This window comes from Hakea prostrata, chromosome 10 (genome assembly GCF_041222555.1).
Source record: "Hakea prostrata isolate BN-2017 chromosome 10, UWA_Hpros_2, whole genome shotgun sequence".
In the NCBI taxonomy this organism is placed as follows: domain Eukaryota; kingdom Viridiplantae; phylum Streptophyta; class Magnoliopsida; order Proteales; family Proteaceae; genus Hakea; species Hakea prostrata.
The window spans coordinates 40,294,682-40,312,006 of record NC_142609.1 but is presented as its reverse complement, the minus strand read 5'-3'; the positions used below and the strand labels follow the sequence as shown (position 1 = coordinate 40,312,006).

Sequence of the window (17,325 nt, the reverse complement as noted above, 5' to 3'; positions counted from 1 at the left end):
CAGAATCTCCACAAACAAAGAACTCGAACATCTGAGAAGAATCGTTGGAGAAAAAGATATCAAGAACCACCAGAGAGATCTAGAATCCAAGATCGTAACACTCGCTCTGAGATACCATGTTAGATGTAGAAATAAGAATGACTCGTGTGTCTCTCAAAGAGAGTACAACACATATATATATCAAGAGTATAAAGTACAATATACGATACAGTATATGTGTAGAATACACAACTAATACACAGTATAATACTAGTCTCTAACACATTAACATTGTAAAATATTAAATAGTGATGCCTTTCACTCCTGCTTTCCTGCTCGAAAGATTAAGGAGGGACAATCAAAATCACTACAGTTTGACCAATGGACAGCCTAAAATACACACTTTCACCCAAGCAAGCGGGGTAAGATTCGAAGATACAACATAGACTGGTGAGGGGCCAAATATAACAAAACCTAAGGCAATAAATTACACTAGAAAATAGAAACACCACATCAAATTGGTACAGGAGATTCCTCAAGGTATGAATCACATTGAATCTCTTGAGATTCCAGAACAATTCTGGCAGCTTCAATAACAACTTGTGCATTGACATAGTGTTGCCGGCAAACTGGCATGTAAACATCAGCCCCACCAATCAGTTCTGTCTGTGTGTCCTTTGTTTTCCTCAAGGTGAAGAATGCACGCTTACCACATAGCTGGCATCGAGCAGTCAACTTGGTTACAGAATCAGCTAGTGGTATAATGTCAAGCACTGGACCAAATCTCTTTCTGCCAACAAATTGCCCATGAACTCAGGTTAGCAAGAACTTCAGTGATACCAAATTAATGAATGGCAAGAAAACCACTGGCACTAACAACCAAGTATATAGCTACAGCTGTACTCTAACAAGGACATATGTATAGAATTATAGATGGACTAAGATCAGTGAGTACCTCAGGTAGTCTCCATCAAGGCCTGCAACAATTACAGTCTTCCCATCTTGATCAGCTGCCTTACAGCAGAAATCATACAGATCTCCGAAAAACTGAGCTTCATCAATCCCTATCACATCTAGCTGCCATGATGAGCCACAGGCTTACAATGCGGACTAAAAAGATCACTACAAGCAGCAATCACAACTACCTAATAGAAATTACCATTCAGTCAGATGTGTGAAACCTCCTAGCCTTTTCAATAGGTAAACGAAGATTGAGGAGAGAGATTCTAAAAGTAGTTTTTATAAGCAATCTAGCTCAATCATAAATAAGGAAGGTAAATAGAGGATGATGTTTCACAAACAAATAAAACACAATGAAAGACGTGGATAGAAGCATCCAATGTACCATACTGCTAAATGCATAGTCAGGAATGTTAGGCAGTTAAGAAGAGCCATAGTTGGATGCCTCAGTAGGAGGGAATGATTTGATTCAGATAGAAGGAACTAAAAGAGCCAGGGGTAGGATCAAAATGACCTTACGAAAAGTGGTAAGGAAAGATATACATAGCTTAAGCCTCATAAGTTTCCCCAACCCCGACCCCCAATCCTTCAAAAAAGGCTTAAATCTTTTATCAAGTATGGCTCTAGATAGAGATGATTGGAGCGCAAGGATCAATATAGCTGACCCCATTTAAGCCATGGGCGAAGCTACCCTGGGGCCAAGGGGACCCATGCCCCCCTCCCCCCATTTTTCCCTCTTGATCCTCTTTGTTTTCCCTCTTGGCCATCTTTGTTTTTGTTTTTGGTCACCTGGCTTCTTTCCATATGTGAAATATGGAAAAAAAATTTAAGGGTAAAGACAACGGGTACCCGAGGGCCCTGGCCTGATCTAAACGCCACACAATTCTGCAATTCTGCCCTTTCCAAAATTTATCCTCGGACAAGTTGTTTGTGGAATCCTAAGTTCTTAGAAGTGGCACGAAGACCATGAAAAGAAAGTATTCAACAAGACAAACAAAAGGGCAAGTAAATCTAAACAGCATTCAAATGGTTCAGCTTCTAAACATTGAAATACCTTGTTATAAGCATCGACTCCAATCCTTTTCCTGAAAGATGATAATTCAGACAGAGCCGAACAAGGAAATCTAGCTCCATCATGAGTTACAGTATATTCTAATCCATATCTTGTATCCTTGTTCGATTTTATTATTGCAACACTTCTGTGAAAAAAATAGCATAAAATCAGGATGATGGCCTTCAACCAAAAGACCAACTGTGTCTCTCTAAACTTAGAAGAAAGAAAAAAAAAAAGGAATATCAATCTCAAACCCCTCAGGCGGATAGGAAGAAAAAATCGAACCTGCCATTATTACTTTCAGTCTGGATACGGTGAAGGAGAGCAGTAGTTTTACCAGCAAACATTGGACCAACAATAACATGTATCTCGCCATAAGAAAGCCGAGGCTCCTCAATTCGCGAACTTGGGCATTCTACGGAGGTTGGAATCGACGAATTGAAAGAAGAGAAGGGTTTCAGGTTCGAAAAGGTAGGGTTTTGAACAGATGAGGACCTGGCAGAGAGGGTTTTAAGCATCTGAACAAAGAGTGACGATAGGGTCGTTTTAGTGTTGTGACAAGGGATCGTTGAAAGAGTTGGAGCAAGAAAGAAGAGAGATTTCATCCTGAAAATATAAATAGCAGTAAATGAAAATGGTTTCTCTGGTTCTTGCCTTTCTTGAATTAGGTCAAATTTCTCATCATTGCTGTAGGGATTGGAGCTGGAAGAGAGACAGAGTCAGGGTTTATCAAGGTTTTACCATTTTGCAGAGATGAGTGGGAGACAACAAGAAACTGGCGCGCAGTTGTAGTTGTGCAAAAAATCTTTATCTGGCTGTGTAAGATCTGCACCAGCGCAAAGACTCAGATTGTTTAATGACAATATTACCCTCGAACGTTGGATTTTTTTAATATGGTGGACAGGTGGAGAAAGCACCATTAATAAATGGGCCTTTTGTATTACTATTAGTCCAATACGAAAGCCCAACTCAACAGATTTTGAAATGGGTCCACATATAAGGACAAAAGAAAATTTATTTTCTTTTATTTATATTAAAAAAATTAGGCCCGAAAGTATTTTGGTCCATTACACACCAAAGTGGGAGTCCCGGGTGTAAATGGGTCGGGTTCGGATCGGAGAATGGTAATATGATATTTGTATCTTGTTATATTCAAACACATTCAAATAATATTCTATCGGTTTTCATACGGACTTAGTCGGGTTAAATAGTACTCCGATGGTTTCATTTTTTTATACATATTCTCTAAACGAATATGCAAACAGATTGAATAAAAGTAGATTTTGGATCGTTCATTTACATCCACAGGAAACAACAACAATGAAGTGGGAGATGCGAAAAGGAGTGGGAAATTAAGAATCCTAATGAGATCAACTACATAGACATTGACGAATGTGATGCTAGATTTTACCCTAGACCACTGAACCGGAATAAATTGTTCGGCTTGGTGCATTTCGTCTTGACCTAGTTCAGGGAACTTGGAAGAAACTAGTTGGCGTGCGCTTTCTGGGAAGTGACTCCTCCTTGAGGCCACCCTCATGATGCTGTCACGTGGAAATGATGACATGACGGTATGGATATTCAATGGATATTGTTAGAAATGTTACTTCCCGACGAAAGTAGCGAGAAGATGGAAGACAGTCTGTGTCTGGCTATAAATACATCAGAGCATTAAATTCAGCATTTTATGCTCTACTCATATACCTTAAGTACTTAACACTCATTATAGGGATACTAATTCATCCTAATCCTCTAGGGGACTGCTTCCTTGTGATCTGTCTAGAGTTTAAGAGGGGACACATCAAATCAAGGGAACATGTAAGTCCAAATGATTGACAAGATCTAAGGGAAGGTGTCATAATGCATGTAAGCCATTTATCTCACATAGGCATATCCAATGATCAAGGTTAGTCTTCTCAAGAGGGAGAACATGAAATTTGCCTATAAGGGCAAAAAATCAAGAGAGATGAAAGTAAGCCAAGATTATAGTCCAATGGAAGGATAGTGCATTGGTTGAGAACTCACCTCTCAGTGGAGAGATTGTGGGTTCAATCCTTACCGACGGCATATGTAATTATCCCAACCCCAATTTCCCTATATATAAAAAGCATATTTGTTACAAAAAAAAAAAAAAAAAAAAAACTCTCCTGCAACTACCCAAGAAATCTAGAATCCTTTGGGCATTAACTCCTCACAAAGAGGAATTGTGTTGGCCTCCTGTCTATAGAAACGGCCCACTCTCACAATTCTTATTGTTTGCAGATAGCTGGTTCGTTGCTGACTCGAGTTATCTTCGAACTAACTCAGGAGAAGCCAGATTCAAGAGCAACAGGGATGCAATTCTTCACTCCATCTATCCTATTTGAATTACATTGCACATGAAACTCAACGTAGAGATTAATAGATTTAAGCACTTAACCAAAAGGGAGAGTGATTTCATTATCAAACTTGATTCCCTCTTGCTTTTTCATAATCTAGTGACTAAAGTCGCACTTTAGTGCTTTAATCTTGTTCCTATTGCTAATTATCACCTTTAGATCCCATTATATTTTCTTAATCCAACTCTAGTTCTATTTTTTTCTTTTTGGTCGTCCACGTCCCATGCATGTTAGGTTCCATCCAGGTAAATCCATGGAGCCACTCATTATAATCCCAAGCCAAACTTGCTAAAACTAAACAAATAAAAAGTGAATAATTGCACTCATTTGGCATAATTTCTCTTTATGTTTATGACTTATGAATAATCAGTTGTGTTAATAGGTTATAGGAGTGATAATTAATAATAACCATTGGGTTACCACTAGATATAATATATTGTATAATATGAAATAGCTTTGGTATATTTAAGTGAATAATATATTATGTATCATGTTTGACTTAAGTTGATTTTGATTTGTCATGTAATTAGATAGGTTATGGTTCGCTTTTATTAGTTTCAAATGGTTTTGATATCTCTCCAAAATGTTATTAAAATGAAGATGCGAACAAAGTGGTCATCGGAGTGAAACAAAATCAATGTCTAGTACTAACTTTTGATGGTTTTACCATTTTACCTTTACTTAGTAGTAATTCTGAACATGTTCATTAATGATATCCACAAACAAGAATTAACAAATCATGATAATAAATCATAAATGACTTAGATAAAAAATTTATGTTTAAATTGATTTATTTTTATTAAAAACAAGGATCATAATTTTAACTGAAAAAAACAAGAGATTATAAATCATACCAAATTCACCTATCTATATTTAACCAGTGATGTTTGAAGTAACGACTTTGAATCCTTTTATGATTAATAACACCATTATCGCAGCCTTCTCCCATGTATTTTAAATTTATTTTACATTTTTGGATGATATAATTAGAAAATTTATCATTTAAGAATGAAAAATCTATCCAACCACACTATAAATAGATTTCCACTACTTGATGTTTATTATGGTGAAACTTGTTGACAAACCATCAACAAAATGGAAAATCTATGTAGACATCCTATATTGAAGTGGAAAAGATGTGAAACCACTTATACAAGTTTGTTTATAAATCAACATGTTCAGATTAAAATGGATCAAAAACTTATTATTGAGGACTTGGTCAAAGCAAGTGTAGAAGGCAATAATGATTGATAGGACACCAGTTTATCTACAAAGATCTACCAAAAATTATTAGCAAAAGCCATTTGAGAATGGAGTTTACTCAAAAGAAAAAAAGAAAGAAAAAGTTACTTGAGAAATGGATTCCCTATTTATAGAACTAATGGTTTCATGGAAAAATTGATAATCTTGTATCATGGAATTCTAGTCAATTTCTCACAAAAGAAAGAAGAAAAATGCTTGATTGCTGTTTCCATTTCGAAACACACAGCTATGAAATGATCACTCTACTTCGAATGGAGATTTCATCTTGACTAATTTTAATATTAATCGAGTATTGATCAAGATTCTTTGAAACCTACTACAAATAGAAATAACAATTTTTGACGAAAATATAAATTTGGGAAATGAGATGTTAGATAAAGTAAAAAATAAATATCAAAATTTGGAAGGAATAAGGTTGTTGTATAGTCTGATTCACGGGTGGTTATTGGTGTTATTTTGGGTATCTTCCGTACTTTACGGAAGATCCGTAGCTTGCTGGGATTAGGGAGACTAATCGTTGGGCGGATAATTTGACTAAGTTGCCAACTATGACTTTTGAGGTCTTACTTGATCTTCAGGCTTTGTCGGACCAACTTACAAATCTCATTCAAGAGGAGCGGTATGGTTGTCGGTCTTTCAAAATGTAACCTTGTAATATTTTTTGTATTCTATCAATATAAGTCTCTATTTTTTCCCCAAAAAAAAACCATAATTTGGGATTATGTTGCATTTGTTTTTATGCAATTAGTTTCAAAACTTTTCAAAAACAAAATGGCTTCGATCAATTTCGAGGGGTAGATGAATTGGTAAAAGACCAACACCTCCAAGTAAAAAGTTAGAGTTCGAAGTGCAAATCCTCGCCTTATATTATTATGTAATATCTCCATCCTCAATATACAAATCACGGGAAAAGAAAACACTGTGACCATGAAATTCACATAAATTGATACATTGGCTTCTATAGATTCTTATGAATAAGGTCTTTCTTTCTTCCAAGTAAACCAAAAAGAAAGAAAAGTTCTACAAACTTGCTTATGTTATTCAAACTTTGAATAGTTTTCTTACTTATTTATGTTAAAATTGGACCACTGCAATAAATGTGAGATCATCTTTCACATAGACTAATCCACATATTGACATGTAGTAGATAGACTTAGTGTTACACTTCATCAAATATATGAATAGTGAATACTAGAACAACTCAAAAAAACAAAAATCCCCAAAAGAAAAGCTTATAAGGTAAGAAAAATAAAAAATATATTACTAATTAGGTAAGAAATTGTAAGAAAAAAATGTATTTCGTCATCATTATTATTATTATTATTATTATTATTATTCGGTACAAAGACGGGGCTAAACAACCCAAATGAACAAACAGAAAACTTAACTTAAACAAGACTCTCTATCCACCATGAGAATTCCTTCTAACCTAGCTGGAGGATCTGAGAAGAAAGCCCATGGGTCCAAGGGACAAAGTTGTACCCTAGACATCCAATCAGCGGCTTTGTTTGCTTCTCTACCAAGATGTACAAACCTCACCATTTCATTAACGCATGAAAGGGTTTTTATTTCCTCAATGAGACGAACAATACTCCCTTGTGCATGCCTACAAGGGTCGAGGAGAGCAACAGCTTCCTTAGAATCAGATTCGACTTGAATTTGACAAAACCCCAAACTCCAAGCCAACCTAAGGCTTTCGAAGAAAGCAAGAAAACTGAAGTGACGAACACAATTGCAAAAAAAAAAAAAAAAAAACACTTGTCTAATAAAGAAAATATATCATCAACTACTACTGAAGAAGCCAATCTAAACTAAAGTTAGAATAAAAAAAAGCATTAAACAAACAATCCGAGAAAACTGAGATAAAATCAATCTCTAAAGCCTCAACCATCAAGAAAGCATCACGAATAGCTTCAGCCTCCACTATTGTTGTTGAACTTAGCCCAACCAGCTATGCATTGCCTAGGAATGAAAGTCCCTTCTTGAGTGGTGAATAGGATTCCCCTACCACTAAGACAAGACGCTTTCCATACTCCATTTGTATACACGCTCATCGAAAAAGCTTGGATCCTACGTAGGATCATGAAGCAGAAATTTCGACCGTAGGATCCAAGTTCGACGGTCGAGATCTAAATTTTGACAGAAATTCCGATCCCACCTCCCAAAGTGAATGGCTTGATGGTCCTGCGCATTTATTGCGCAGGACCCAAGCAAGGTCCCACGCTCATGGCTGTGAATGAAATAGTTGCGGGAGTCCTAAAGTGTGGTCTGATCTTTGAGTAGGATCTAGTAATAAAGCACCTTCCATTGGGTAGTAATAACTTTGGTTCATCAAAATGTGGTTAGTTTCAGTTTTCATTTTAACAAAATGGAGATTTTTTTTCTTCTTCTTTTCTATATTCAGTCTCTATTTATTTCTATTTCCTTCTCAAAAGTTTTATTTATGATTTCTTCAAAAAAGTGAACTAACACAGAGTTGTTCTAGCAGATAAGACTCACGTTTCTTAATGAAAAGGTTGTGGGTTCGACCCTCGTCGAGGTGTCTCCCTTGACGATGTAGTCGATGTGCACGCAAACTGGCACAGTTGAACTTCATCTTCCGAAAAAAAAATATTACTGCCGGCAAGTATTTGTGTTGGTTACTTGGTTGGTAAGGGAGAAAAAGGGGTTGTAAATTTAACATTTATTAGAAATTGGTATTAGAAAACAATAAAGATAAAATGGCAGAAATTCTGTAAAAATATTTGTAGAGATGAAGTACATTAAAGAGACAGAAAAGTCAACTTTTTTATTTTATTTTTTATTTTTATAATTTATTTACTTTAAAGGGTTAGGTATATTTTGATGAATAAATCAAGATCCAACCACTTGAGTGTTTTTTTTTCTTTTCTTCTGGTAAGAGATCTAACCACTTGTTAAGATTATAATTTTGCTAACCTCTCTTATTTCTTTTATTATTGAATGAAAGACCAATTGATTGACTCTTTAAACTATGTAAAATAAAAAAAATAATTTATTAACCTCATTTAGCTCCTTAATCATCTGTGAATGTTTACTAACTCATTTTAGGGTTTATAAAACCTTGGTGCTTTAGCACAAATTTAAAATACCCTCCTAGTACTTTTTATGTTCAATATTTCTTTAGTAAACTATAAGTGGTTTCATGAAGAAAAAAAAATCCAAATAAAAATAAGCATTAATTTTAAAATATCCTCAACTCTTTTGTGTTGAAATTTATTTATATTTTTAATCTTAAAAGAAATGATTTTGTAGACACATATTGAAGATGAATTAAAATTAAATAATTTAAAAAATAAAAGGACAACAAGGTCATTTCTTGTGAGAAAGACAGAGAAAGCAGCATACCTTCCCTTGGCTACTTTGATTCTCCACTCAATAGAAATTTAAAAAAAATAATATATAAAATAAAGGTGAATAAGATGCTTATCTATTCATCAAAGGAAAAAAGAATGGTAAATAAAAATTAAAAAAAATAAAGTTTTATATGAAATAAATCTCCTTTAGAAAAAAAAGTTCATCTTGGTTTTGTTTTGTTTATTTATTTATTTATTATTTTTTAAAGTTTTTGTTGTAGAAGAAGTTCATCCAGTTATGACGTTTGAATCATGCGATGATATTGTCTTTGTTTTAATTTTATCGGATGTCTCCACAAATACTGTAATGATGTTGTGTGTATATATATATATATATTTAATTTTAAAATTGATTGTTTTAATTAACTCGGTGGGAACTATTACATAAATCACAGGGACAATTAAATCATGACCTCTTCACTAAGAGGTGGCGGTCACTACTGACTAAGCAATCCTTCGATGATAGTAATGATATTGTCTATTTTACATAGAAATTATCCAAGTGAATACTAACCATTTGATTTCATTATCAAGTTTGATATATATGTTTTATCTTCTAAATATCAAGTAACAATTTATTGCTACATCAACACCATAGTAATTTTTGGTGGGTTAGTAGAGCGGTTAAAAGCCCAATTTCTCATGGGGAGGTCTTGGGTTCGCACCCATTCGGCACATTTCATTTCCAGTACTAAAAAAAAAAAAGCACCAGTACCAAAAAAAAAAAAAAAACACCACAGTAATTTTTTTTGGCTTCTCTAAGATCTCAGTGACTCCTTTTCTCCAATTAGATTCTATGAGATGAAATTGATCAATCTACCTGTTAATGACTAAAATGGTCATTCTATATCCCCGGTCTGAACCGGCGGTTGCACGATCCGACCAGGTTCGCAAACTAACAGGGTCCGACCAGGAGGTTCATGGTAGGACCGACCACACTAATAAATCCATCCGAATAGCAATATGAGATGGCCTCATGAAGGTAGACTCCTACCACCCAACAACTGGAGAAGAGAGTTAGTTAGGTAAAAGGACTCTTCTAAAGAGTTACTCTCCTACAATAACTCAAAGCAGGGTTATTCCGAATATAACTCTATCACCATACACTATATAAAGACCTCTGGTAAACACTAGAGGGCAGGTAATCATACTTCTTGTGATCAATTACTTGAATTCTCTATTGAGTAGTTGAGATCATATTATTGGTACTGACTTGTTCGTCGGAGACGTACCTCGACCCTCCAAGGTCGAGCTCGTATCTTGCAGGTTCTTGACAGGGAAGGACGAGCGAGATCCGTATCAACACTACCCTTACCTACAGATAAATAATTCTCATAATATGTCCAAATCAAATATCCACAAAGTGTTGATCTGCCATCACATGCATTCTTTGAATATATTTTGGATTTTTGGCTTCTAATCCACTTATTTCTTCAGGGCCTGTCACTTATTGGGCACCATTTATAGCAGAGAGAACACAACTTGGACTTTCCAATTTTGTGAAAAATCTCATATGAAGCCAACAATCATAAGTTTTGAATGTCTATAGCTTGAAGATGATTTTTCCTTTAAAGAAAAAGTTGGCTAGGACTGTTGGTTGGTTGAACCATCAAACAATTAAACCTGGATTTTGGTTTCTAATGACCAAAGTTTCTTGTTGTAATATTTTTTTTAGTAAAAAGCTCATTGCATCAAATAATGTCACATTTTAATGGAGAAAGCTTTCTTACTCATTCGAGACATTATGTTCTTATCCTTCATCGTATGAAATCAAAAATAGATTCATGGGTGATTTTAATTTATGGAAATGGATCTCTAACGAAGTACCTAGGCTACATTAGCTTGTTCTCTCTCACACATAGCCTCGTTGCCCTCCTATGCAAGAAACCAATTAATGGCTCTTCAATTCATTATGTCCTACCCTTAAATTGTCTATTTAGAAAATTATCTCTTGTATATTCACAAGCGATTACTTCTTGGTAGTATAGCCTTATCATCAGGAGATGTCTACTTCAAGTTTTCGTACAAGAATCATTCTCGTATAGGCTTGACTTGCATGGATGGAACCTGGGTGTCTAACCAATCTAAGTTGGGCACTATTTGTGTAGCTTGCTTTTTTTTCTTCATGAAACATCTGTATATCTTAAGAGATATGAGAATGGTTCTTGTACAAAGTCCCAAGTTACATTCCACACTTTTGGCATCATAGAATTAAAAAAAAAAAAAAAATTAATTATTAAGAAATTTAATGATAATTTTACATGCTCTTACATCCAAATGGCATTTTTCTCCCTTTTTACATCTGCCGGTCTTTTTTTATTATTTTGAGCATATTATAACAAAAAAAAAAGGTTTACATGAGAATAAAGCGCTTGACTTATAGTTACCACGAAAATAGTCTTGGTGAGTAAGGAACCAAAGCCATCAACTCCATTGCAATTATATGGATGAACAATATCCAAGTCAATTGATAATGCGAGCATGAAACCACCATTTCTCCATTAAGAAAGTCAAAACAAAAACTTTCTTAAGTAGATATCAAATATTGTCTGATAATGGTGAGTGTCATGAGGGTGTTGTGTAGAGAAAATTAGAAAATTTTAAGTGATTTTTAATCTTATTTGTTTGGCTTGGAAATTCATCCATTATTGTCTCAAAATCAATCCAATTTAAGATAACCCTGAAAGGGGGTCCAAATGAATTGGACCAATCCAATTCAACCGGTCAGTTCCTCAAACCAATAAAAAGTAAGATCAAATCTCATTGTAACCCTAAAAGAAACCCATCCAACCAAACCAAAATCAGATCAAACCCAATTATTGGACTTCTCAAGGTGCTGTTTGTCTGGAGTCAAAAGACCCAGCATTGAGAAGATCTCCTCCATTGGATTCGAATAAAGAAGTTTATCAGTTACTGTTAATGGATAAATCTACAAATTATGGGTTACAGACTAGAATCTTAATGCAGTATTTCTTTTTTTTTTTTTTTTTGGGTAAGCTTAATGCAGTATTTCAGAGGAAAAGAAAACAAAAGACCGAAATATATGTAAGAAGATGAACATGGTGACCAATCTTTTCTGCGAGACATCCACTTCGATTTTTGGACAAATTTAAGAAAAGGAAATATTAAAAATAATTAAAAAGATTTTTATTTTTTGAAAAAAGAAAAAAAAAAACATCATCATCCACATCCACCTCCTAATTTCTTACACCAGAGAAGGATTAGCGACCTCTGTCTATTTATATACTTTCTACCTTCTCAGAGATTCGAAACCCATCTCTGTACATCTTAACCTTTTCTCTTGTATAAAAATTTCAATTTTTTAATTGAATCAATCGAATTGGAAGAACAAAGTAAGAGAAAAAAGGGGGCCTTTTTGAGGAGGATGAACACGCCCTCTGTTCTTCTTATGCCTCCTCTCAGATCTTAGATTGCCAGGATTTCCCATCTGGGTTCTTTCAATCGGTGAGTTATTTTTTGTTTTTAGCTTGTTTGTTTCGGTTGGGTTTTGTTCTGCATCTCGATCTATGACGAATGGATCTTTTTGGATTCAGCTCTTAATTTTCATTCGGTGGTTTTATTTTTATATTTTTCGTTTTCAGGAATCCTGGTTTGCGGGTTTATTGTTCCATGAAGGTCCCGATGTTCCTGGATTGAATTTGAGGATACCCATTTCACGTCTGATATATTGTCTAATCGTGTTCTGGGTCATTTCTCGGATAAGGTATGCGTCTTCTACCTTCATTGGATCTTTCTATCTACATTTCAATTCAGTGGCTTATATATTTTTGGTTTATTATTAATTGTATTCCTTGTTTCATTCTTTATTTTTATGTTGAATTATATGCTGTGAATTGGATCTGATGGATGGGTTTTCGTTTTTATGTTAATTGGGTTTGTGAATATGGAAAGAAACTAGAATTTGCTTCAACTTTCTCTAATTTTTGGTGGGGGCATAGAGGACTTGGACACCTTTGTATTTCGATTTGTAAATTTAAGAATTTTATATTTGGTGTTGCAGAAAATGGAATCGGATCTTGGGAAACTCTTCATCGGCGGAATTTCTTGGGACACGAATGAAGATCGTCTCAAGGAATATTTCAAAGCTTATGGGGAAGTGGTGGAGGCAGTCATTATGAAGGATCGGACCACAGGTCGAGCTCGTGGATTTGGTTTTGTCGTTTTTGCAGACCCTGCTGTTGCAGAGAGAGTTGTAATGGAGAAACACACGATAGATGGTAGAACAGTAAGTTACTTGATCCTGCAGCAATTTTCAATCAACATATGATCATGAGAAAGATAAAAAGTACAAATTGAAACTTGTGTTGATATTCAATACAGTCATCTTACCTATCCATACCACCTTGATGAGTTCCAAAAAGTTACTCTCTTTTCCAGCATTATGAGTCAAATTTCTTATTGTAGAATTTGTAGTTTCTGAACCTGATTCAGATTTAACAAATTTGGGATTGAGGCAAAAGCACTCTCTCCTTCCACACGCACACCCCCCCCCCCTCTTTTTTGGGGCTACATGCATCTTGCTGCAACTGTATATGCTCTCCTCAATCAAAAGGAGTTGGTGAAGATTTATTTTTTTCAACTAGTAATTTACAGAGTGTATTCACTGGTTCTGAACTCTCAGGTTGAGGCAAAGAAGGCTGTACCTAGGGATGATCAACACATTCTGAATAGAAACAACAGTAGCGTTCATGGATCGCCGGGTCCTACCCGCACTAAAAAGATATTTGTAGGAGGTTTAGCGTCCACGGTTACGGAGAGTGACTTTAAGAAGTACTTTGATCAGTTTGGGACAATTACGGATGTGGTAGTGATGTATGACCACAACACCCAAAGGCCAAGGGGCTTTGGATTCATCACATATGATTCAGAGGAAGCTGTGGATAAGGTGTTGACGAATGTTTTTCATGAACTGAATGGCAAGATGGTTGAAGTCAAGAGGGCTGTTCCCAAAGAGTTGTCCCCTGGGCCTAGTCGCAGTCCACTCAGTAGTTTTAACTATGGATTGAGTAGGATGAATAGCTTCCTTACTGGATATGCTCAGGGGTATAACCCAAGCTCAGTTGGTGGCTATGGAGTTAGGATGGATAGTAGATTTGGTCCAGTTGCTGGCAACAGGAGTGGCTTTCCATCATTCGGTAATCCTGGTTATGGAATGGGTTTGAATTTTGAACCAGGTATAACCCCCGGCTATGGGGGCGGCACAAACTTCAGTGCTAGTCTTGGCTATGGACGGGGATTGAATCCATATTACTCTGGGAATTCAAACAGATTTGCCAGTCCTATTGGATATAATGGGGGCAATGCAGGAAGTGGTTCTATTATAAGCTCAGCAAGTAGAAATGTTTGGGGTAACGGAGGACTTAATTTTGCCACAAACTCTGCAAGTTCTAACTCTTACATGGGTGGTTCTGGAAGTGGTAGCATTGGAGGAGATTCGTTTGGCAATAGTGGAGCAAACTGGGGCTCATCTCCTTCTATTTTGGCTCAAGGTGGAGGGATTGGCTCTGGCTATTCTAGTGGGAATCTTGGTTATGGAAGTGGAGATAGCAGTTTTGGTTTGGGTGGGGGAGGATATGGTAGAAACAGTGGAGCTAGTGTGCCCCCAATATCATCATATGCTGCATCAAATGGTGGTTATGATAGGCCATTTGGTGACTTTTATAGTGGTGGTTCAGCATATGGAGACTCCACTTGGCGATCTGCCTCTTCAGAGCTAGATGGGTCTGGTTCATTTGGTTATGGGCTTGGCAATACAACATCAGATGCTTCTGCTAAAAATTCTGCGGGCTATGTTGGTAGTTACAATGTTACCAATAGACAATCAAATAGAGGTAAAAAATCGTCTTCTTTGTCTTTGTTGTCATCTTGTTTTACTTCCGATGAGCTGCTCTTGCAAACTATCTTTGTTTTAGCACCTTATCAAAATTTAGCAACTTATGTTAACTCTATATAGTTCCATACATAATGAACTGTAGGATTCTAGGTTCTTGCATGACATGTGATACATGAAGTTCCACAAATCATATGTATTTCGTGTGACACAATTCTATGATCTAGCCATTTCAAAGCGCAAGGACAAATCCATTTATTTATTTTTTAATCTAGTTCATGACCAAAACAGGGGTGATATAGGTTCTTTTTCATTTTTGGTAAACCAGGGGTGATATAGTTTACACTCTGAATTTGAAACAGAACTAAATGGCTGATCTATTCAATGTACCTTCTTCAGCCCAATTTTTGTTTTCTCAACTCAACAAGGATTTCTTCAAAACCAAATTGGGATGCCGGGCCCTTCAACTCTATTTGACAACATCATTGTCAACCTAATAGGCTATATTATATGGTTTGAATACTGGAGTTTTCTAGGGACATGAAAAATCCTAAAAGCCTTAGAACTAACTCTATACATTTTGTGCACACTTTTTACAATCAGGGCCTCAAAGCCCATACATAGTGATGTCTACTCTTGTTTGTTGTTTGTTATGGTAATGCTTTGTCAATAATAAATTGACATAAAGTGCTTTTATTCACTCCGGAAAAAAAATGAACTTTTTTTTCAGTCATGAATACTTCAGAATAGTTACGTAGGTGCTTTTGGCATCAATAATGAGCTCAGTTTATTTTGGATTAAATAGATGTATAAAATGGGATCCAGTTGGTTGGATCATGTAATCTTCTAGATTGGCTGCTTATTTGTGGTGTGACATCCTGTACTAAAAGATATTTTTCTGTCTGAACTCATCCATGTATCTGTTTGATAAGAGTTCTTTAGTGCGGATCTGGATCTTGTTTTAGTGCTTTCCATCTTAATATTGTTTGAAGATTTTTCTCATGGTGATCTGATCTTTTGGTGAGGGTCATCTTATTTATTTGTGGTTTAAAGATTGTTTCCACTGAAACAAATGTTTCTTCCGTGGGTGTGAGGTTAACTTGTCATGAACTGGTGGTATTGTGCCATCAGTTCAATGATAGGTCACTGATCAGCAAATAGGATTGGAACAAAGAGTTCCAGTGGGGGCACTGTATTTGGAGTGGGGATCTTCGTGTACACATGTGAAAGGTTCTTTTGCACATCGATGATGATCTGTTCGTCTGGTGTTCAAAGCTGGTTCATAACTTGAATTTTAATTTATGGCAATCTTGACTCATGGTACTGACATGGTCTTGATCCATTGCTTGCTTCAGGGATTGCTACCTAGGAGTATTATCATTTGGATGTCAGAAACTTATTTTAGGTGAAAGGAAATTCAGTGAACCAGGTGAATGACTGTGTTTTTCGTACATCTCCAGCATTAATACATTTCAGTAAGAAGGAAATTGATTATCTAGATCTAACTGGATTGCTCTTTTGAAGAAGTTGAATTCAGAAATGAAGCTGTTACAAGGGATTTTGTGTAAGGTTTGAGTAATTTGAGTTTTTAATTTAGGTTTTCCTTATTGGGGTTTGATTGAGATGTAAAATCAGTTGCGGGATGTATTCAGAAAGTGGTTCCAAATTACTGTATCGTGCATCTCTGATGACACAGCGATACATATACGATAGACTATTTTTTCTTTAATTTTTTTTTCCTGCTGTAATGTCTCTGGCAAAGTTGTTTTTTTGTCAGGTATGCTTCCTTTCTTTTCATTTATTTTCCTTTTCTGGGTTTTTTTTTCTCAGATTGTACCAGAGGATCTGGTTTGTTACTAGTGTGAAACTTTTGAGGGATTCCCATATGGGACCCCAGTAATAAGTCACCAAATATTCTGATTCAATTTCTATGGAAAAATCTTCTCTCATTTTGGCAAAACACTACTCTTGTCTATGAGATTGATATTGACTGCCACTTTACCAACTGTTCACTATCCTTTGCTGTGAGGTTCAGAGACATGAATACTGTGTTTGGCTTCTGGAGATAGAACTCAGAGATAGGTTTAGGGTCCCCCCCCCCCCCCCCCCACACACACAACACACCCCAAAAAAAGAACAAACACACACAAAAAAGAAGAAGCTGTTTTCACCTCTTTTGGTTTGGTTTACCACTGTGTCCTTGATCAACCAAGTCATCCTAGTAAATATGATAACTAGAGAGGGCCATCTTCTGCAGCCTGTTGATAGAAATGAAATATTTAAGACATGGAGGGTCGAGCACCCTCTCAATGTAACCTGGAAATGAGGCTCTAATCCGATTCAGAGCCATTTCCTCTTGCTCTGTTTTTCTAATGTAAAAAGAAGGAAAATGGATTCTTTTCCATGAAACAGAATTTTGCACTGCATGCTATAATGTACATTATAAAAGGAAGTCATTGAAAATAT

The 17,325-nt window shown here is 35.8% G+C and overlaps 2 protein-coding genes across 2 annotated transcripts; one reads left to right on the top strand and one right to left on the bottom strand.

Moving 5' to 3' along the window:
* Nucleotides 1-267: 267 nt before the first annotated feature.
* Nucleotides 268-2,759, bottom strand: LOC149002934 (thymidine kinase a-like). The gene is made up of 4 exons (XM_089137291.1): nt 2,279-2,759; nt 1,994-2,138; nt 935-1,056; nt 268-769 (listed from the first exon to the last, which is right to left on the bottom strand). The coding sequence occupies exons 1-4, from the start codon at nt 2,596-2,598 to the stop codon at nt 493-495; spliced, it is 864 nt and encodes a 287-aa protein (XP_088993417.1). The 5' UTR covers nt 2,599-2,759; the 3' UTR covers nt 268-492.
* Nucleotides 2,760-12,241: 9,482 nt separating this feature from the next.
* LOC149002933 (heterogeneous nuclear ribonucleoprotein 1-like) lies at nt 12,242-16,798 on the top strand. Its single transcript, XM_089138011.1, has 5 exons — nt 12,242-12,473; nt 12,611-12,732; nt 13,030-13,254; nt 13,651-14,860; nt 16,215-16,798. The coding sequence occupies exons 3-5, from the start codon at nt 13,033-13,035 to the stop codon at nt 16,226-16,228; spliced, it is 1,446 nt and encodes a 481-aa protein (XP_088994137.1). The 5' UTR covers nt 12,242-12,473; nt 12,611-12,732; nt 13,030-13,032; the 3' UTR covers nt 16,229-16,798.
* Nucleotides 16,799-17,325: the final 527 nt, after the last annotated feature.

Coding starts and splice junctions, on each gene's coding strand:
- LOC149002934 (XM_089137291.1), bottom strand. CDS start 2,598: ATGAAATCTCTCTTCTTTCTTGCTCCAACTCTTTCAACGATCCCTTGT. Junction 1,057..1,993: donor GAGTCGATGCTTATAACAAG/GTATTTCAATGT, acceptor TCATCATGGCAG/CTAGATGTGATAGGGATTGA. Junction 770..934: donor CTTGATGGAGACTACCTGAG/GTACTCACTGAT, acceptor ATTTGTTGGCAG/AAAGAGATTTGGTCCAGTGC.
- LOC149002933 (XM_089138011.1), top strand. CDS start 13,033: ATGGAATCGGATCTTGGGAAACTCTTCATCGGCGGAATTTCTTGGGAC. Junction 13,255..13,650: donor ACACGATAGATGGTAGAACA/GTAAGTTACTTG, acceptor CTGAACTCTCAG/GTTGAGGCAAAGAAGGCTGT.